Source organism: Mirounga angustirostris, unplaced genomic scaffold (assembly GCF_029215605.1).
Source record: "Mirounga angustirostris isolate CCGP_5_RB_7025 unplaced genomic scaffold, mMirAng1.0.hap1 SCAF_5, whole genome shotgun sequence".
Taxonomy (NCBI): Eukaryota; Metazoa; Chordata; class Mammalia; order Carnivora; family Phocidae; genus Mirounga; species Mirounga angustirostris.
Window position 1 is genome coordinate 141,065,495 of NW_026991713.1, and position 21,223 is coordinate 141,086,717.

Below are 21,223 nucleotides of genomic sequence, written 5' to 3' on the forward strand. Positions count from 1 at the left end.
TTTTTTTTTTTTAAGATTTTATTTATTTATTTGAGAGAGAGAGAATGAGAGAGAGCGAGTACATGAGAGGGGGGAGGGTCAGAGGGAGAAGCAGACTCCCTGCCGAGCAGGGAGCCCGATGCGGGACTCGATCCAGGGACTCCAGGATCATGACCTGAGCCGAAGGCAGTCGCTTAACCAACTGAGCCACCCAGGCGCCCAACTCATGGTTTTTTTTAAACAGCCTGACCACTGCCTCCTCGGCCTCACACCTGCAGGGTACCCCCTGCCCGGGCATGGCTGGGCTCCTGAAGGCGGCAGGCAGGCCACCCCTCTCCCAGGGCTGCCCTTTCTTGCATCCTACAGCTTCTGTAGTTCGTGCTGTGTTTTTCTGGTTATTTGAAGAGTGGTCCCTCTCCTCGGGGAGCTCACATAAGACAGACACGTAGGAAATAGAGAAAGAGTAACTTTGGAACCAGAGAGCCCTGGGGAGGAGCACAAAGGACTGCGGGCTGCAGAGGGCATCCAGAGTCTGGAGGCTGCCACGGCTGCCCAGAGGAAAGCATCGAGGGTCTGCATGCTTTTCCGGGCCCGTCCTGGGGGCGATGTGGCTGCTAAGACCAGGAGCTCCTGAATAGGAACAAGGAGCTCCCAGGAAAGACGCCATCTAAAGTTTGGGAAGGGCCTCTGGTTCTGGCTGAGGGGACAGGTCCTGAGAGTGTCCACTCTGCGACATGAAGACCAGCCATGGGGACCCGGAAGACCAGGCCTTTCCCCAAAGCACCCTTGCTCCTGGTTGAAAGGGGCTCACAGGTGCTGCCCAGAATGGTACCCCTCCTTCCAGCCTCTCCTCCAACACCTGGGACTGCCCTGCAGCCAGTCTTAGAAGCCTAGGAGGGGAGCAAGCAGGCCCTCCAGCCCTGGAGACAGGGACCCCCTCACGGGAGGACAAGAGCCAGTAGGTCACTGCAGATGGGCTCCCAGCATCCTCCAGGGGAGGGAGGGAGCCAGGCCCCATGCATGGTGACAGCCTTGTAGCTGGTGAACATTCCAGTGATGTGGGTACAAGGATAAGGAGGAGGGCAGGGCACTTTCTGGGTCCCCTCTCCTCATCCGGAATGAAGATTCATCATAGGGACGTACTGCTGGGCCAGCAGGGAGGGCAGATCCAGGGCCCAAAGCTCCCCTGCCTCTAGCCCGGCATGGAGGCCACTCAGGCCAGGGTCTGGTCAGGGTTCCCAGTGGCCGCGGGCGGAAGGTGCAGGGTAAAGAACACTGTCCTCACCCCCAAACCAGGTGCGCCTGCCTGTCCTGGTGGGCCCCCAGCCTCTACCAACCATGGCCCAAAGGCCTGGGGCTGGTGAGGACCCCCAGTCCCAGCCACCCCATCCCAGTGCGGCTGGCTTAGGAGGCGTGCAGAAGGAGTCCCCAGGCCCTTTCTCCTCCACGGAGCAGAACAGGAAGAAGGTAACTGAATCAGCATTTCTTGCCCCTCTGGAACATTCCAACATGGAAAACCCACTGAGCAGCTGGGGAAACAATTTAGGGACTTTAATTAAAGGCCGATGGCTCTCCCACAGAGACTCACCCCCACATGCAGCCGGGAAGACCCACCACATCTGCCCTCAGTGTGTTCTGAGCCCCAGCTGGGCACCTGGCTCTGGGCGTTGGCAGCCAGGCCCCGTTTCCACTGGGAGGGGGATGACTGGAACCAGCCAGTCCACCCTTTCTCCTCACTGTTTCCAGTCTGCCTTCTGGGCACCAAAGCCAGACAAACAAGCAACTCCCACAGCTCTGCTTCCAAGAGGCTTCAGGAAGGGAAAAGTGGGTCATGTCAGCGAGCTCAGGAAACGGACTCCAAGTGTGGGAAGGAAATGAGCCCAGTGTGAGAGCACAGCCACCCCTTTCTGAGGCCGGCTCCCTCTCTGTCTGCACCTTCTGTGGGGAAAGGCATTCCAGGCACAGGGAACAGCATGTGCAAAGGGGACCCGGGCCACGGCAGGTGGAAAGAGCTAACAGGGGCAGAAGCTCAGGGGTGAGAGGAGCGTGCAGGCTGGGGGGCGGGGGCAGGCTTCCAAGGGCCTGCACAGCTGCGGTCAGGCATCTGGTCTTCATACTGGAGGCAGTGGGGGTGGGGGGAGCAGACTGGAGTGTTTTAAAATAATGGGATCTGGTTTACTCGGAGGATACCCCTCAGGCTGCCGTGCAAGCTAAGAAGCTCATTGCAGAAGAACAGAAGCCGTGTCCTAAAGCCATCCAGGCATGAGCTGGTGGACGTCTGGACAAGGGTGTGTCTGGGAAGAAGGAGAAACAGGCATGGACTGGGCTGGGAACTAGGCTCCAGCCTCCCCTCCCGCCCGTGCCGCCCGGGGCAGGCCGCCACGTGGTCACTAAGTGAGGCTGCAGCCCCGGGAACAGGCAGGAGCCGCCAAGCCCAGAGTTTGCCACCCAGCAGCGATTCCTTCCTCCTCATCGTTGTTGCAACTTGGGCCAGCCCCCCGGCACCCACATCAGAGGTCGGAGCTGGGGAGGAGGCCACAGGAACATCGTGCCCACATCTGCCCACCACATTTCCAGCAAGGTCTCTTGGGAGCAGCCCCCAGCCCGGCCCCTGGCCTGACCCCAATGGCAGAGCCTAGAGACAGTGCTGGCCCCTCCGGACAGGCCAGACAGGAGTGTCCTCTGGGCCCAGAACCAGCAGGAACAGGGGCAAGACTCCGGGCTGCGGAGCACAGAGGCCCCCATCTCCCTCCCCACGTCCGGTTGCGCCTTCCCTCAACTGGCCCCAGGTCCGTACCACCCGCGAGGTCATGTGGCAAAGATAGTAGCTGCCCTGCCTGATGGGGTCACCGGTTCACAGTCAGCCAGAAAGGGCGCTGCCACTCCCCTGGAAATCCTCCCTCATTTCGGCTCTGGGGCCAAGGACGCACAGCTGATGCAAGTAGCCCAGGGTGGAAAGGCCACAGCAGGGCCAAGGATTTGATAGGGACCCAAGGCCTGGGGTGCAGAGGATGCAGCCACGTCCCGGGAGGGCCCAGCACAGCCAGGCCAGGCCAGGCTTGGGCCTAAGGGTCCCTGGAGGCCCTTGTCGTGGCAGTCTGTGGACACCTGGCAGGCAGCATTGTGGTTGGGAGCAGTCATTCTGGAAGGGGCCTCTGCACTCCCAGGGGGAGGAGTGGCTGGGGCCCCGGAGCACGGCCCAGTCGGGCCTAACTCAGGAGCTGAGCACGCAGCTGGGCTGCATCCGCCCCTGCCCATGCCCCAGGGGAGAGAGCCTGTCACACACAGAACTGGGGCATCCAGGGCCCGGGGGAGGGTGTGGGACCCAGAGTGAGCAGTCCTATAGATCGTGCAGGGTCTGAAGGGTGGGCAGTGCCTGGGTGGGTGGTGCCAGACTGTCCCGGCTGCTTGGAGGCTGTTAGAACCACCCCCTCCTGCCAATCACACTCACTGTTGGGCAATTTCACCAGATTTCCAGGAGGAAGCATCCAATGGGCATTAAGATGTGGAATTAGCTGAGGTCATGGGTGTAGCCCTAAGAGTTGGATAGATCCAACTTAAATCCTGCCCTAGGCTTCAAGTGGGCCACCTAGGGCCTCCATGTCCTCATCCAGAACATGGGGACAACATAGCTCAGCATCCCAGGGCTGACCACAGAGCCCGAGGGCCACTTCCAGAATCACCAGGTTGAAGCTGTGTCACTGGGCAGGCCCTAAACCTCTCTGAGCCTCAGGTGCTCATCTGTCACATGCGGCCAAGCTCACTGCACATCTCAAGGGATGTAAAAGGACTGGGTTTGGGACCACTCCTGGCATATGAACAGTGTCCCGTATGGGAGCTGGTGTGATGATCCTTTTCCTGTGCGGTGGCCCCTCCAACCCCCACCCTGCAACCCTCAAGAACACAGACCCAAACTTTATTTCTTAAATATTTTCCTCCACCCATCATCTGTACACGGGCTGTTCTGGCCAGGGGACGGGCACCAACTAAGGTTCCTGAGTGTCCACACGGGCTGGCCTGTCCTGCTCAGTCCCAGCCGAAGTCCTGGCCAGTCATCTGGTAGAACTTGCGGTTGAAGGGCCGGTAGAAGTCCCGCAGCCGTTGGACCACAGCCGCGGGCACCCGGGGGTGGGGCCGGCCCTTGGATTTGCCCAGGCAGCGCGGGTTGCTGCTCCCCTGGGCCTTCTTGAGGCAGGGGAAGCCCTTGGTGGCGTTGAAGTAAAAGTGCTTGTCCGTGACCACCCGTTTGAGGCCCAGGAAGTCCTGCACACGGCCCACCTCTCCCGCCGGGTCGCTGACCAGGCGCTCACCGCTGACGAACAGGAAGCGGGACAAGGGGAAGAAGCGCAGCCAGTTGTCCAGATGCTGGGCGTATAGGCCGATGCGCACGGCGCTCCAGGCTGTGTCCACGGGGCCCAGGCCATGGCGGAAGGCCAGGGCACGGAAGCTGGGCAGGCCCGGGGTCTTGGAGAGAGTCTGGGCGTAGTCGGAGATGGCCCGAGTCACGGGGTTCCGCACCACCACGATCAACTTCGTGTCTGGGGACATGCCGTGGATGCGGCCAGGAGCCTCCCGAGTCACGAAGTAGCTAGGGGTTTTCTCCATGGTGATCTGCCCATCCAGGGTGCGTGGCATCAGGCTCCTGGGCCACGGGGGTGAGGAGAGGTAGGTGAGAGCGGGTACTGGCCCCCAGGGACCCAGGACTAACCTCGCCTTCCTCCAGGGATGTCCCAAACCTCCAAGGTGGGCAAGCCTTCCCCAGCAAACCCACCCATCCTACATGCTTGGGTGGGCAGCCTGGATATAGGCCATGAGGACCCCCAGCCCCAGCACAGGCTCCCTGCCCCCCTCCCAGAACTAGACTGTGCCCACACCTGACACCGCTGGGGCTCTGGCCCCAGACCCAGTTCTCCCAAGGCCGGCGGCCTGGACCTCCGCCCCCAGCCTCTCCGGCCTCTGATTATAGCCCTGCTAATTCTCACGGACCTGGACCGGATCAGAATGGATCCACTGCACACTGAAGAACAGTGAGTGCGGTGGCCTCCGGACCCATCCCAAGTCCCCCAGCTGCCTGGGCCTCCCAGACCAGGCTTACACCCCAGAGTGCCAGGCTGCAGCTGCAGCATTTCTGGCCTGGGGAGGGGAGCACCGATCCCATCCCAAGGTTCTGGGGGAGTTGTTCTGGGGGGAGTCTCCCCCCACACAGCCCCACCTGCCTTCCCCGCCCCACAGCCCCCTGACCACCCAAACCTGGGGCAGCCCACCCTGCCGGCCCAGGGGGGCAGGTACCCTGAGCAGTGTCTCGAGGCCACACCTGCCAACCAGGTAGTACAGGGTGAGGCAGGGCGGGGTGTGGCCTGGCCAGCTGAGCAAACAGCCCTGGGGGAGGGCCAGGAACTAGGTCAACATAGGCATAGGCTGTTAGGACCTGTGCTAGGGAGGAGAGGTCTCTGCGGGCTGGCCCCACCTCCTGTCCTCTGAGGGAGCTGCCCCTACCTGGCCCACAGCCCCCAGGACTGGCCCCATCCAGGGAACTGACCCAAGGGTGGAGTTCAGGTTTCCGTCCAGCCTAGGGGACCCCCAGACACAAGCCCCTGGGAGGCTGGGCCTGAGTCTCCTCCTTCTGCTCAGACCCCCAACAAAACTCAGGCCAGGTGGACACGCAGATGCACAGACCCACAAGGTGGGGTGCTTAGCTTGGAGGGTGCTAGTGGTAGGACAGGAACGTGTACATGTGAGTCCAGGGCATGCCACTGGTTCCCTGACACCCCCCCCCCAGGGGCTCTGGGGGGTCAGGTGGGCTGCATCGTCTGCTAGCTATGGGAGCTTCCCCCCTCCCTCAAAACCAGGCTCCAGGCAGAGCTGGTCTACAGAAGCGATAGGGACAACTCTGCTTCTCCCATCTCATGAACGACTGGGCTGGGATTCCCTCCATGCCGCTCACTGCCCCATTTGATAGGCAGGCACACAGAGGCTCAGGGAGGAAGCAGGAAGGGCAGGGGGGACGTTAGTCCACAACCCTGGGCTGCAGCTGGGGTCAGCTTGGATTCTGCTCCCAAAGCCCCTGCACCCCTCAGCCTGCCTCCTGCCACTGGGAGTACAGTTGGGAATAGTCCCCAGTCCTCTCCCTCCAAAGGGATAAGTTCAAGGAGATCTTGGCTGGTGACAACACCAAGGGCTGAGATGTAGGGCTCACGAGAGGGAAAGGAGTTCTCCCTGCACTGAGCCTCACTGCTGAGACCCACAAAGACACGGTGTGCCAGGCCAATCAGAAGCCACCGTCCCTGGGCGCCTGGGTGGCTCAGTTGGTTGGGCGACTGCCTTCGGCTCAAGTCATGATCCTGGAGTCCCTGGATCGAGTCCGCATCAGGCTCCCTGCCCAGCAGGGAGCCTGCTTCTCCCTCTGACCCTCCCCCCTCTCATGTGCTCTCTCTCTCTCATTCTCTCTGTCTCAAATAAATAAATAAAATCTTTAAAAAAAAAAAGAAGAAGCCACCGTCCCTGGGGTGCTGGGTGGGGCATTCAGTTCAGTGTCCCACTCTTGGTTTCAGATCAGGTCTTGATCTTGGGATCGTGAGATCAAGCCCTGTGTTGGCTCTGTGCTCAGCAGGGAGTCTACTTGGGACTCTCCCTCCCTATGCCTCTGCCTCTGCCCCTGCCCCTCCCACACCCCAAATAAATAATAAATCTCAAAAAAAAAAAAAGAAGAAGAAGAAGAAGTCACTGTCCCTCCCTTCATCACCTTCCTCAGGGAAGACAACAGCCCGGATTGCTCAGGGGATGCCCCCCCCATCTTCCACACACTCTTTCCATCCCTTCTATCCCCCAGGCACCCAGTGACCCCAGAGGTGCACCATCTTTCCCTTAGCAGACTCTGCACTTCGGCTTCTGAATATCCTGCTCCCCTTGGCTCCTTCCTGGTGGGGAGGGGGGCTACAAGGAAGAGGTAAGGGGACATCAGCACCTACTGCTGCTGTCTCTCCAAGGAAGTCAGAGGAGCAGCCGAAAGAGGTGCCTCAGGACCCACCATGGAGAGGAGTGGGGATGGGCAGGGGCTGCAGACTTCCCTGGCCCACTCCTGCCACACACCAGCTTGAGCTCGGAGATCCTTGGATCAGTGACTCTCCCCAGGCCTGGCCCGGGGAGTGGAGTAGGGTGGGGATGGGGACTTTTGGGGGGTAGGAGAGACTGGGGAGGAGAAGAGGAGCAAGGCTCTGACCCCCACACAGCAAACATCTGACAAGCTGTTCTATGGACCCCCCCCCCCCCACCAAGTTCATCTGGTCTGCATTTCCTTGCGGCTTCAGTCCAGCGCTGGGCGACTCTCCCTCATCCTCAGCCCCGCTCACTTGGTCCCACACCTCTCCTGGGCCCCAGCCAGCCAGGCCTGGGACCCAGCAGAAACCAGTCCTGGCTTCTGTGTGGAACCCTGCAGTGCTGGGGGGAGTGGGGGCCTTGAGTGCCCAGTCACATGAGCCTCTCTCCAGGTGAGCAGGGGGAGATAAATCCCACAGAAGCCAGGATCCCTCCCCCCACATACTTAGACCCCAAATTCACTGCTCCTGCATTCGCTGCTTGGGCTGCCAGAGCCAGGGGGGTTCCCCCACCTGCATCCTTCCCCATCTCCTTTCACTTTTCCAAAATGCTATGATCAAAGTAGAGCCCCCACCTGCCCCTCCTCCCTCCTGAACTGAGACTTTGGGGTGTTTGTGCGACCCTCGCACCTGACAAGCAGAAGGTATTCAGTGAGTGAGTGAATAAAGTAAAAATGCTGAGTTTGGGGGCACTTGAGGGTCACAGTCCCCAAGACAGAGGACCTTCAAGAGCCTGTGAGATGAACTTCCTGGAGCCCAGGAAGAGGCAACAACTTTGAGCAGCCCATGGGAAGGACCGAAGCCACTGCCTGAAATGAGATTGGTCACAGCCCTGTGGGCAAGGAGGGGGAGGGTCCCAAAAATTCAACTGGGGGCGCTAGCCACTCCTCCTCTACTCACTGCCCCAACCCCCTCCCCAGAACAGGGCTCTGCACTCATTGGAGGCCCAACCCAGGGTCCTGAGAGCAGACAACACTGCCAGACCATGCCCAGGGGCGGGGCAACTTCTTTGCTTTAGGGGAAACTGAGGCAGGGATGGGCATTTTCAGAGGCTTACTGGACACTCACAGCTGGTGGAAAGGACAGACAGGCCCAGAAGCACAGGGCAGCTGTGAGCACAGCAAGCCCACCTCCACACTTGTCAGTACACAGCCACAGTCCCTTTGGGGGCACCTGGACGCACGCACCCCAGAAGCTCAGCCAGCCTGGCTCCTGCTGGCTCTGCACTGGCCGGCGAAGGGTCGGTGCTAGCCGGCTCTGAGAGACCGCTCTGGATTAATGGAGGCCACTGGGACCTGACCCTCTGCACCCTCTGCCTCCACCCCTCCCCCCAGGGGAGGGGGCTCTAAAAATGAGAAAGGAGAAAGTCTCTTCTCTACCAGAGTTAGACATGCTCCTGAATCTCCCCGGTCCCACCTCAGGCACTCCAGGATCCCAAGAACACCTCCCCAGAGCTGAAAATCAGGCCCAGCTGCCTCTCAGCTGCCTCACCCTCCCCGGCACTGGAGCATGCACCCAGGGAGGGGCTAGACAGGGCCTGTGGACCCCAGGCTCTTTGAGAACCGTGGGGGACTAGCACTGCTGCAGACCCTCATTAGCCCAGCTCAGCGCCTCCCCACAGCTCCTTGGTCAAAGCTCTCAAGTGCGCCATAGGTAACAGTGTGTCCTCCACCCCCCGCCCCTCCTCCTCTTCTTCCTCTCCCTCTGCAGAGCAGTGAGGGATTAGGGATGCTTTTGGAAGCTGCAGCACTGTCAGAGTGGGGTAGCTGTCTCTCCCTGAGCATCGAGGATGCTGGGACTCGGCCAGTTGGGTCCAAGGATGGACTTGCTTCCCCATCACCACCCGACTTCCCTAGGGCCCCCAACAGCAGCAACCCTTCAGAGCTCAGGACCCAGCATCCCCATTCTCACTGGGGCCCCTCCAAACCCATGAGTGGTTTTAATGCAAAAGGCAAAGATAATAAATAGGAGTGGGCGGGGTTCGGCTGGGTGTGGGGTGGGTTGGGGGGGAGGGGAATCTGGGAAGAGGAAACTGGTGCACCTGGGAGTCAAGAGTCTGGGTCCTGCCACCCTGCACTCCCCATTAGTTCCCCAGGTGACCTTGGGCTGGGTCCTTTCTGCCCAGTACTTGGGGATGAGGTGAGAGCTACAGGGAGTGGGGTGACTCACTCTCCATCTGGAAGCCCTCATTTCCCCGCAGGAAGGGACAGGGCACCATGGCAGGCTTTTGCACAGTTGAAGGAGGCAGAGGGCAGGGCCTCACACTGCTTCAGCCAGGACAGGGTGCTCCCCCACATTCTGCCACGGCACCCCAAGGCCATCCTGTTAGGCGGCAGGGCAGCTACAGAGCCCTTGACATGAGGCTGGGGTCCCAATTCCCACCTCTTCCTCCTTTCTAAATAAAGCCCACACTTTCTCCAGACCCCCAGAACCACAGAGAAGGATTCCTCTTCCCAGGATTGAGGCTCTGGGGGGGAGGCAGACACTTGCTAGGAGGCTGCAGGGAAAATTCTTGAGGTAACTGGCCAGAGGTCAGACACGCTCTCCCAGAGTGATCCAGTGGGGAAGGGTGGATGAGCGTGAAGCATTTCTAATGCTCCTCAAACCCCACTAGCTTGCAACTACTCATCTGGAATCGAAACTCCTCCTCTCCAGTCTTGCTGAGAACCCTCATTAACCCCGAACCAGGGTTTTCCCTGGACTTTTCAAAGTTTCTGGGAGCCCCCGGCCAGTGACCGCTCCTCCTTTCTGTAAAATCCAATGCAGGGGGATCGTGTCCCCGAGGTCAAGCCTCGGCCCCCCACCCAGGCTGGTCTCAGCCCGGATCCCTGGATACCTCACCCCGCCGTGTCTCCAGTGAGACCCCAGGGGCGCACATGCTGTTGTTCGAAGGCACTCGCCAGGGCGCGCACCGAAGCCGACGGGGCGGACAGGCCGGGCGCTCACCGGTACCAGGCGAGGCCGCGCTCGTAGCACCTGTCGAAGAAGTGGGGCTCAGAGCCGATTGCGCGGACGTCGGGGTGCAGCCGCAAGAACTCCAGCAGGGCGCGCGTGCCGCCCTTCTTCACGCCCACGATGAGCGCCTGCGGGAAGCGCCGGCGTCCCGGGCCGCTGGCCACAGGCAAGCCTGGCGCCCCGGGGCTGCCGACCGCGCGGAGCGGCTCAGCGCGCGCGGGGGCCGGCACAGGGGCGCGGGCGGCCGGCGGGCAGCGGCTCGGGAGGGTGCAAAGGCAGTAGGCGCCGAGCACCAGCGCGGCGAGCACCAGCGGCGCCCGCGGCGCCCGCGGCGCCCGCAGCGCGGCCCCCGGCCCGGCCCCCGCGCCCTGGCCGCCTCCGGCCCCGCCGCCCACGCCGCCGCTACCTGCCATGGGGTTGTGCCGCGCCCAGGCCCTGGATCGGGGGCTGCAGGAGGGAGCGCATCCCGGCCGGTGCCGCGCTCAGCCAGCCCGCGCCCGGCTTCTGCTTTGCGCCCCGCCACCCGGCAGGCTGGAGCGGGCGGGGGGCGGGGCCGAGAAGCCCCGCCCAGCGCCGAGGCCCCGCCCCCGGACCACTGCTCCGCCCGGGACGCGCCGGCGGCGGTGGAGGCCCGGGCGCAATTTGGAGCTTCAGAGACTACCTGGACGCGCCCTCTCGGACACCCTGGGCTCCAGCCCTCTCGGCTCCAGGGCCATCATCATTATGCGCCTGGATGCTGCAGCGACCGGTCGGCTCTGAGAGCCATGACAGGACTGAGGTGCCTGCCCCAGGACCTGCTCCTAGAAGACGGATCCCCGGCCCTCCCGGACCAGGGCGGAGCAGCAGGTGCGCGGGCCGAGCAAGTGGATCGAGGAGGCGCGTGGACCCTGGCCCTGCTGCGCAGAGGGGTTCCCGGGCGTCGAGGGAAGTCTGAGGGGAGAAGAGGGCGTGCTTTGCTGACAGTCGGCTTGCCATTCGTCAGGGTCACAGCCCTGGCGGCTGGAGAGGGTTGGCCAAGTACGATTACCATTTTAGAGTCCGGGGAAACAGGCTCAGGGATGACAGGCGTCTGTCCCAAGGGCCCACGCAGACCTGTCTCCTGACCCTTTCTACCATGTCACACCACCTGTCTGTGCACCTGGCGTTGCCCTGGGATGTCAGGGACCCATCTCTGACGCTGGCAACGTGGCTCCTGTCGGAGATAAGAAGATTCGGGAGAGGCGGGCTGGGGGACTGGAAAGAGGAACCCGGGTCCTGTCCCCAGCAGCTCCTGCTGAGGAGCAGTGAGATCCAGGGGTCACTTACAGTAATGGGACCTGCTGGGCGCTGGACACTCTGTGGGAGCTTTATGCACCCCCAGGTTCACTGAACCCCCAGCACAGCACAAGAAAAGCACAGAGGAGAGAGGGCTCAGTGAGCAACAGTCCCAGGTAGGCAGGGAATTGGACCCGTGTCCTCTCTCCACCTCTGCCCCAGACTTCCTTACCGCAAGTAGGTGCCCCATGGGTGTGGACTCTCCAAAGAGGCCAGCTTCTCTCCAGCGGATGCTCAGAGTCCACTGCCCTGGGTTCTGCTTGTTCCTGAGACTAAAGGCATCTGGACAAGTCCCAGAAACCTGGGGTACCTCCAAGGGGCAGGGGCCTCCATGACCCACAAACATTTCCAGGGCTCCCACCCAGAGGCAGCCCTGGACCGAGGGGTCTCTGCAGAGCCAATGGGGTGAAGACCACTGATCAGCGCCCCAGCCCAGGTCCCAGACACCAGGCCTGCACCTGCTTGTCAGGGCAAGACTCAGCCAGGAGCCCTGGAGGCGGGCTGTTGGCACAGCACTGTCTGGGTGCATGTTGATACACACAGGGTCACAGGAAGTTCTTCTTAGAGTCTAGCTTAGAAGGGGATTTGTTCCAGACAGTCTGGTTCTCCTTAGAGCTCTGCTGGGTGGGGCCCCACTCCACCTGCAGCACCCACCCACAGTCACAGGAGGCATCTCTCCAGGCTCCGAATGCAGCACTAAGCCTTGGTGGCCCCTCTGTCTCCCTGCCCAGCACAGGCATAGTGGGTTTCCACCTCCCAGCCTCCACTCATGCTGTTCCTTCTTCACTCATGCTGTTCCTCCCACTGAGAATGCCTTTTCCTCAGCACCCCAACCCTCCCGCCACCCAGACACCTGCTTCAGGGCTTTCCGGAAGGAATTTATCAAGAACAGCAGGAAACTAATATGCTGAGGGCAGGGGAATGAAGCCAGGGACAAGGACAGATTACTAGCTGACCCCCTCCCTCCAGCCACCACCCAACTGTCAAGTGAGGGGTGGGTGCAAATCTGGGGACACCCAGGATGGCAGACTTGGAACATTTACTCACCAGTGTATCCCCAGCACCTAACAGAAACTGGCTGATACTTGACACTTGATAAAGGTCAGCTGGTGGAAGGATGTAAACAGACGGAGAGGGCAAGGAAGGCTTTCTGGAGGAGGTGAGGGTCAGGCAAGCATCCCGAGAACAGCAGCAGCAGAGAGTATGGGGCAGGGGTGGAGGGCAGAGGCCCGTCTCCGAGAGGGAGTGCACCCTCGGGGCCCAGCCTGGGCGTCTTGTTCCTTCTTGGTAAAATGGAGACCTCAGTCGTGGTGCTCAGCTTTGCTGAGATGTCACGTCCATACCATGCCTCTGAGCCATTTAGCACGTAGAATTCAGTGGTTTCCAGTATACTCACAGTGCTGTACAGCCTTCACCACAGTAGATTTTAGAATATATTCATCACCCCAAAAAGAAGTCCCATCCCCATTAGCAGTCATCCCCCATTCTCCCCTCCCCCAGCCCCTGGCAACCTCTAACCTGCTCTCTGTCTCTATAGATTTGCCTGTTCTGGATGTTTCATGTAAGTGGAATCATAGAATACGTGGTCTTTTGCAACCAGCTTCTTTCACTCAGTGTCACGTCTTCAAGGATCATCTATGTTTTGGCAGGCTCGGAGCTTCGTTCCTTTTTATGGCTGAGTAATGTTCGCTGTGTGGATGGACCACCTTCTGTTATCCACTCGTCTGTTGAGGGACGCTGGCTTGTTTCCGGCCTTCAGGTTATTGTGAATAACGCTGCTGTGAACGCTCATTCACAAGTTCTCACGTGAACACGTCTCCTTTCTCTCAGGCATATATCTGGGAGGGGAATTGCTGGGTCACACGGTCACTCCATGTTTAGCCCTTTACAAAGAGTCCTTTTGAAGGTTGAATTTGGGCGTTTCGGAATCTGCCTGTCCATGCTCCTCACACGCAGGGTTGCTGCCTTCCCTCCTGCCCGGGATGTCTGAGAGCTCCTCCCATCTGCCCCTGCCCCAGCCTGCCGTCAGCGTCCAGCCCTGGCTCTCCACTGGCTCCTGCCTCTGTGATCTAGGGACAGTGGTAGAAAGTGACTTGAAAGAAACCAGGCCATGGGAGCACAAGGCTGGTGGTTGTCCCTGCACCTTGAGAGGGTCACCCACCTCCTGCCCTGTCCAGTCTCACCTCCTCTGTCAAGAAGAAATACATCAGCAAGTCTCTCTGCCCAGCCAGACCTCCCCGGGGGCGAGGGGGGCTTCACTTTCAGGGTCCAACATGGCTCAATCCCCCTTCACCCAGTCTGGGCTCCCTGCCAAGGCTGGATGGCCAGGCAGAGGTCCGTCTGTCCACCTTCCCTAGGCCAGCCGTCAGATATTGAGCTAGTCAGGTTTGTTGTGCTGGTGGGAAGGGAGGAGGGAGAACTGGGGAGAGGAGGTGGGCTGAGCTTCAGCCTGCTGGACCAAGTAAACACCATCCGTGGGGGAGATGACGGGGAGGGCCAGAGCAGAGTGGGACAGAGAGGGCCCGTCTATGGAGGGAGTCTTGGGGAGGAAGGTCATGGTGAGGGGAAGGCCCAGCCTGGCCTCACAGACCCATGACCCAGCTGCCCAGCTACGTCCGAGTGCCTCTGCAGACTGTAATTACTCCTTCGTGGGTGATTGTGATCCCCATCTGTCTCCTCCCCCTATCCATGAGCTCTGCAAGGGCAGGGATGGAGTCAGTCTTGATCCTTTCTGTGGCTCCACATCTAAACACGGTAAGCACCCATGAATGTTTGCTGAATGACCGGTGGACTGGCTCTGTGGGGGCAGGGGGTGTGTGTACATGTGCAGCTGAAAGAGCCTACGTGAGCGCCCCTCCCCCACACTTCTCTCCACCTCTTTCGCAGCCTGTCCCCTCCACAGGGTGGGCACCCCCAGCGCAAGCCCCCACGGGCAGCAGGGTGGGGTGTGTAAGCAGCTGCCCCGCTCCGGAAAGTGATTACTAACACTGTGCCTCCCTCCCTCCACAGGGGACAGCTGGGGGAGATTTCACACATGCGGGGCTTCTAGGAACTCCGTTCCCTGGAACCACACCCCTACCCCCTAGACCCACTCCCGCAGTCTGCTGGGGTTCTGAAGCCTACAGGGGGGCCAAGGCGAGGGGGCTGCGGCCGAGGGCAGGCCCAGCTGTCCTTGATTTGTGTGGGGTTTTCCACTTCAGATGCCGGATTTGCCTGAGCACATAGAAGATGCAGTTTCCTCCCGGAGAGGGACCCCTAAGAGACGTCTACCCACGACCCACCCCCGCCCCGGGAGCCCACTGTTCCCACCTCACCCTGGTAGGGAGCGCTGGGGGGGGGGGGGGTGGCGCGTGCAGCCCAGCTCAGTGCTGAGAGGTCCCTGCTGTCACCCAGCTCTGTCCCCTCCCAGCAGGGGACCTTGCAGCTATCAAGTCTCCCTGAACCTCACTTTCCTACTTTATAAAGCAAAGATGACACTAGCCCCCATCTCTCTGGGTGCCTAGCTCTCAAACTCTTTATGATAAGGAGGCAGTGGATGTGTGACAGGGACCCCAGCACAGGGGTGCCCTGAAGCTGCTCCTGCCCTGGCAGACCTCACTACTCATAATTCATCTTCCCTGGAGACAAGACTGGAGAGGAAAGACTTTCCTGGGGCCTGGCTTCCTGGTGACCAGCTCCCCCTGGGGACAGTGGGGCACAGAAGGCTTTGCCAAGGCAGACGAGATTCCCAGTGTCAGGAGGGACAGATGAAGAAGTTCCCTTGGCCAGGAGTGGGGAGGAAGGAGGGCGTCCGGGATCAGTAGCCACATGGAAGGGGTCACACACCTGCAGGGAGCCTGCCTGAAGCTGCAGGATTTGCCAAAAGAGGCCAGACCCCTCTCCTGCACGGGTAGGGCCACCAGCTGGCTTCTAGCCACCCTCACTCCTTTCCCTTAGGTCTTCCTGGAGCCATCAGCACAGAGTGGGCAGGGATAACAATGTAGCAATCCTTCCAGGGTGCAAGAGGGGCGCGCTGGCAACAGCCTGTATCCTCAAAATGAATCTAAAGGGTCTCATGCAAACAGGACTTTCTCTGCCTCCACGCCATCCCCACCTCCTCCAGCTTCACAGCCCCAAGCCGGGCCTCTGAAAGCAGACGCAGCTCAGCATCCTGGGGAAGGCTGAGTATCATCTCAATGGTCCCCACATCAGGGCACTGGGGCTCTGGGGCCAGATCTAGCCATCCATGCCCTGCCAAGAGTCCCCAGGGACGACATGGTGACTGTGAGCATGTTCCATCGGGAACGAGGAAACAGATGCAGGCTCAGGAGCCCCGTGCTCTGCAGAGGGCCCTGGACCGCGTGTGCATGTGGGGTGTATGTGTGCGTGGGTGTGCACGGTGGGGGGTGTTCACAGGCTTGCCACCAGTTTCCAGCCACCCTTCCCAATGTGGGAAGCCCCAAGTGTGCAGCTCTCCACACACCGGTGACCTAGGCCCAGAAGCAAGTCCAGCCTGGCCAGTGGACAGGGCACCAGAGAAGGCCACACTCCATGCCCCCTCATTTCCAGGGGAAGCACACCACCACCACAGTTGGCCAGACAGGCATGCAGCCAGTCTTGTCAGGCTTGGCCCTCAAGGGAGACCCAGAACCCAGCTGCCAGGACTGAGCATCTTGGGGCTGGCGCCTCAAACTCCTCCCCTTCACCAGCCCCCGCCCTAAGCTGCAGGCTTTCTGGTCTGACCAAAGGACCCTGAAAATTGACCCCCCACTCCCTCCTCAGAGAACAGTGACTCTGTCCCCTACACCAGCCCTTGCCATCCTCCCTCTGACTCCAGCTTCCCTGCCCTCCCCACACCTCCAGACACACATCAGGGGTTCCTGGCTCAGAGATGGGGGCCCAGCAAAAATCCACAGTGTCTAGACTAAGGGAACAAAAAGCCACTAGAGTCAGAGGCGGAGGGCGCAGCCCAGGCAACAGGCAGACTGCACCATGGGCGTGCAGAGCCCACAGGGCCCTATCTCCTGCCTACTCCCGCTCCCGAAATGCAGCTGCCAAGCCCTTTGAAGCCAAGAGTTGCTTGTAAACATCGTCGTTGGAGATGAAACATGATAAGACATGAAGACGGGCTGAAGCATGGATAATCTCTGTGGTTTTACAAGGAACAAATCACGCCTGGAGACAGACCTTGGGGGGTGGTGAGGGCTTGGGGTGGAGGGAGCCTATCTGTAGGTAACCCTCGGCCCCTCCCCTCCTGTCAGTCACAGCGGCCCACAACTGTCTTCTCTGTGCCTCTGGCCCCTGAGTTCTGGTAAGCAGAACCCTAGGGCCAGGGTAGGGTGGTCAGTGGTCCTGGGGTCCCTGCATTTCCCAGACCACGAACACACTCATGCAGATGTGTGGCTTGGCTCACTCATCCCTACCGAGGGAGTGGGCAGAAGGCAGTGGAATCTGATATCCGTTCCTCGGTTCCTCGGGGCTCAGCATTTGGGAAGGGAATGAGATGAAGGTGCTGTGGTCTCTGACCTGGGCAGGGGTGAGACCTGCAAGGGGACAGCAGGGACCCATTCTGTGCACATGTATAGGAGACCTGCCCAGGGCCCCTTTGGTGGGGGGGAGGGGGGGAGGAGAGAGCCACCAGAAGAAGCTTCTAGAAGGATTCTGGCACATAGGGAGGGGATGAGGAAGAAGGAACAGCAAACTGGAGAAGCAGGAGCACAGGGGCATGTTTTAGAAAGGAGCCTGGCTGGCCTGGAGGCCCAGGTGCAAGGGTCTGGGTGCCGGGGGTGTGGATAATAGAAACCGCATAGTTATGATGCATGACACTGCCATCATCCGGGGAATGGAAATCTAGCTGGAGAAATGGGGTCTGTGGGATTTGTGGGAGCCAGCAGAGTCTGGGGGAACCACTGAAGGAAGTTTGTGGTCTGACTGTTATTTTGCAAAGATCACAGTGGTTGAGGGAGGCAAGCTCGGGGCAGGCAAAGATGCATGGGAGGTGGGAGCCCGGAACCTGGTGCCCCAGGTGGGCCCGGGCGTGGAATGGCCGCAGGGAGGGGGAGGCAGGGGGCGTCGGTGCACGTGGGTCCCGCCAGGCTGCCCTGGAGAAGGGGCTGGAAGCGTCCGGCCAGTACCCGCGCCCCCTGCAGCCGTCCCACCCCCCACCTCTGTCCCACTCCAGCTGACTCGGGCCTCTACTGCTCTCCCTGTGCCCGTCACTTTCGCGAAGCCCACCACATGGAACCCCTGCACCCTCGGACGCCCGGAGGCCTCAGCCTGTGTCCCGGGTACTGGCATGTTGGGCCGGTGTGGCCGAGGAGCCCGGGGGACGCCGGCACTGACCACGGACCGCCTCGAGGGTAGCGGGGCCCTGGGCCCAAGCGCGGACCCGTCCTCGTCGTCGGAAATGCCGCCGCTGCGCCCCTGGCGGCGCCTCGGGGAACTGCAGGGCCTGGCCGACCCGGCCTGGCTCACGGGCAGCGCGGAGCGAGCTCGCCCCCTTCCAGTGGGTGCTGCGCGCGCTGCCTGCGTCCCTACCTGGGGAGGGGTCCTTGAGCACGGGTGCACTCGGAAGGGGGTCATCGCCCTGGGTTCCCTACCAGGACCTCGTATGAGGGTGGGGGCACGGTGGCTGGCTTGGCGATGACCTTCGCTGACCTCTCTGGGCGCCTCCTCCCACTTGCCGGCCCAGCCCACAAACAGGCCTGGAGTCAGGGAGTTCCTGGGACCTAGCCATCGGCAGCACTCCCACCGGGGTCACGGCTGTCCCTGGCACTTGTCACTCAGAAAAATTGAAAGCCGTGAGTGAGCACAAGCCCCACGCACTGTCAGTTCACTCACGCCCTCTGCCGTGGGCCCCTGCAGGGGATCAGTGGAATCCCAGACACTTGTCTTCTCTCTCCCGCCAGTCCCTTACCCTGGGTGCCCCTGCGTGCACGGGCCTGCCGGCTGCTGGTGACTGGAGTTGACAGAGCACCACCAGCCGTCTGCCCCTGAACAGAACCCTTGGCTGCAAGGCGGTGCCCTGGAGGTTCCACTTGGCACGGAAGGGGGCACTGGTGGGGGATGGCGGGAGCTGGGTTCTCAAAGAGTCTTTTGTTTCTCAAGGAGGAAGCAGGGCTGCAGGCCGAAGGGGATGGTGTAACCCAGCAAGAGGAAGGGGGTGGGGGAAGATTTATGATTCCACAGGAGACACCTCGCTCCCACCCGGCCCCCGGCAGACAGACCCTGCTCATAGCCATCTATCATAGCCATCTATGTCCAAGCTCCTGATGAAAGGGGACCTAGGGGCTTTGGGACCCACCCTTCTCCCACCACCCCTCCAAGGACCCTGCTTCCAGCCCTCCCCACCGCCAGGGAACCTGGATGTGTGGGTGTGCGCTTGGAGCCCTGTAGTCAGGCATTGCTCTCACGGCGTCCCTCCCAGCCTCACCAGCCCCAGCACCAGCCTGAGGCACCCGCAGGTCCTTCAGCCCACCCTGCTATAGATCTGGCCCCAGAAAGCTGGCCCCAGGGCCATGTCCTGGACACATCAGTCCAGTTTGCAGAAGGCCAACCTGTTCTTGGATCCAGTTCACTCAGGGACATGCTGAGCCAGCATGCTGAGCCAGGAGTGCTGGGAGAGATGAGCAAAGCCCAAAGTCCATCCTAGCCCTGGGCCTGAAGATTCCTGCATACAGCGGGCTCCCTCCCCACCCCTAGGCAGCTTCAACATGCCTACTGCCTTCAGACTATGCTCAAAAGGTGGTCACCACCTTCCCAGAGCCACTGTTCCAGGGGCACAGATAAGAGGAAAGTGACAGGTGCAGGCAGAGAGAGCCTGAGGCCTCAGGCAAGTCCCTCCCCATCTCTGAGCCTCCTGTTCCTCCCCTGCAGAATGAGTGCCTGCCCCACAACAACGGTTAGGGTAGAGACTCGGGGCGATGTTGCCTATGGAAGTGCACTAAGCATTCAGTCTCTGCGCACCTACAGTGGGCTTGCCCTCGGCCAAGGCTGGCTGCTAGACTCGGAGTGTGCTGATCACAGGCTGGCCTGGGTAGTGCCCCGGGGCTGATGACAATCCCAGGTGACTAGGGCAGCCCCAACTTGGGACACAGAGGGGTTCCTGCAGGAAGAAGTCAGGCAGAGGTAGGAACTGGAATCATGGGGCGGAGGGCACACCCTCTGCAGTCCCAGGCGGGGGTGGGGGGTGTTTCTAGAGTTGCCATCAGGACTGGCTCCCAGCAGGGCAGAGATGGAGATGTCTTCTAGAGAGGGAGGCTGCCACGCTGTGGGGAGGGGCAAACAGCAAAAAGCCCCTCCTACATGGGGTTCTTTTGCATGGTCCTCCTTGGTGCTTTCTGTCATGCTGACCCCTCCCAGCTGCTGCACAACTTCCTCTGTGCAGATGACCACTGACCAACTTGGTGTCCGGAATCTAACCCACAGAGCGACATCTGCTCGGAATCCACACATCTGCCGTCCCCCTCTGCCCCACCCCCCACCCAGGAGACAGGCTGGGTTCCACAGAGGAAGGTTAAGCGCTCCACCCAAGGTCACACAGTGAGCCAGCAGCCCCTGCACAGGCCAGTGACCCCCTGCCAGAGTGGGGACCCCTGGTGTGTGGCTGGGGATGGGGGGTAAGGGCAGAGTCCCGTCACCAAGGAATGAACAGACCAACAGTGTCACCAGCCTCCCTGCCCCTCCCTCCCCAGCCATTGAAACCTCATCCCTCCTCTACCACCCCCATCCTCACACCTGCAGGCCCCGGTCCTCCCAACATGGGGATGCTCCCAGCTGCTGAGTATGTCCATTTCCATGATGCCTTCAAAACTGGGGAATGACCACAGGATGGGCCCCCCGGGAGACAGGCCTGAGCTGGAAGTCTATTGACCGCCCGCCTCCATTAGCCCTCCTCTGACACGGAGTGTGTGTGTCCCCTGGAATTGGAGTCAGTCCAGAGCCCGTGTCTAATAGTCCCCGGAAGGTCTGATTATTTCCTTTTCGCTGACGCATAGCCACCCCAATATAGGTCGTTTTGGGGAAGGCTGGGAGAAAGATTAACCATATATAATTTTTGGCAATGTACCAGGATCTTTCCTCAAGGGGACCCAGCCTCCCTGGGTCTGTAAACCAGCTCATGTCTGGGAACTGACTGAGGGATCATGACTTTGTTTTTACGATTCAAGTTAGACTTCTGTTCACTTGACCTGGAACGCTTCTGTTTGTTCAGATCAGTAAGAATTCAGGAGGCTTCCCATCGATTTCACGTCTAGGTACACCGTGACCAGCTAGCCGATGGCCAAGCTCTGTGCACCTCACACCAACCTGACTGGCGCTCTGACTCCACGGTCCATCTCAGTCACCATACCCTCCTTGCCTTGGGCACGTGACCTCTGCCCCTCGGGATCCAGTGATCCCCATTGCATTTTGTTTTCCCAGCTCGCTGGCAGTCCTGTATGTAATTTCTGGCCTCGAGAAGATGCTGGGGCTTGCTCACAATCATGGTGAAAGGCGTGTCCCCTGGACCAGAGGTTGGGGAGCGGGTTTTAAAGGATAAACCGACTGTGACACTCCCATCTCCCTAAGCCTTTGGACCCTCCCTCCATCAAAGCAAGGCAGTGCAGGCCGCCTCCCGGGCCATGTCTCAGCCAACCGAGTGACCAAATAGTTCGAGACCCCTCTCATCCCCTGAGCTGTACCATTAAACCTCCAATCTCTGCTTGGTGAGCCCCCATCAATAAATTCAGCCTGATCCAAATTTACATTCCCTTTACCATCATCCATTAATATCCATTCTTACACGTTCCTGGATTTGTCCATAGAATTTGGAAAAATCGCGCGGTTCTTCTGCAGTACAGCCTACCCCCCATGGGTGACATTCTGACCACCCCCCGCAGGGCGGGAGCATGCGTCTGTCGCCT

The 21,223-nt window shown here is 60.5% G+C and overlaps 1 protein-coding gene across 1 annotated transcript; it reads right to left on the reverse strand.

Moving 5' to 3' along the window:
- Positions 1–3,662: 3,662 nt before the first annotated feature.
- HS3ST6 (heparan sulfate-glucosamine 3-sulfotransferase 6) lies at positions 3,663–10,441 on the reverse strand. The gene is made up of 2 exons (XM_045871571.2): positions 10,020–10,441; positions 3,663–4,621 (listed from the first exon to the last, which is right to left on the reverse strand). Exons 1-2 carry the CDS (start codon positions 10,439–10,441, stop codon positions 4,006–4,008), a joined length of 1,038 nt encoding a protein of 345 aa, XP_045727527.1. The 3' UTR covers positions 3,663–4,005.
- Between the last annotated feature and the right edge of the window lie 10,782 nt (positions 10,442–21,223).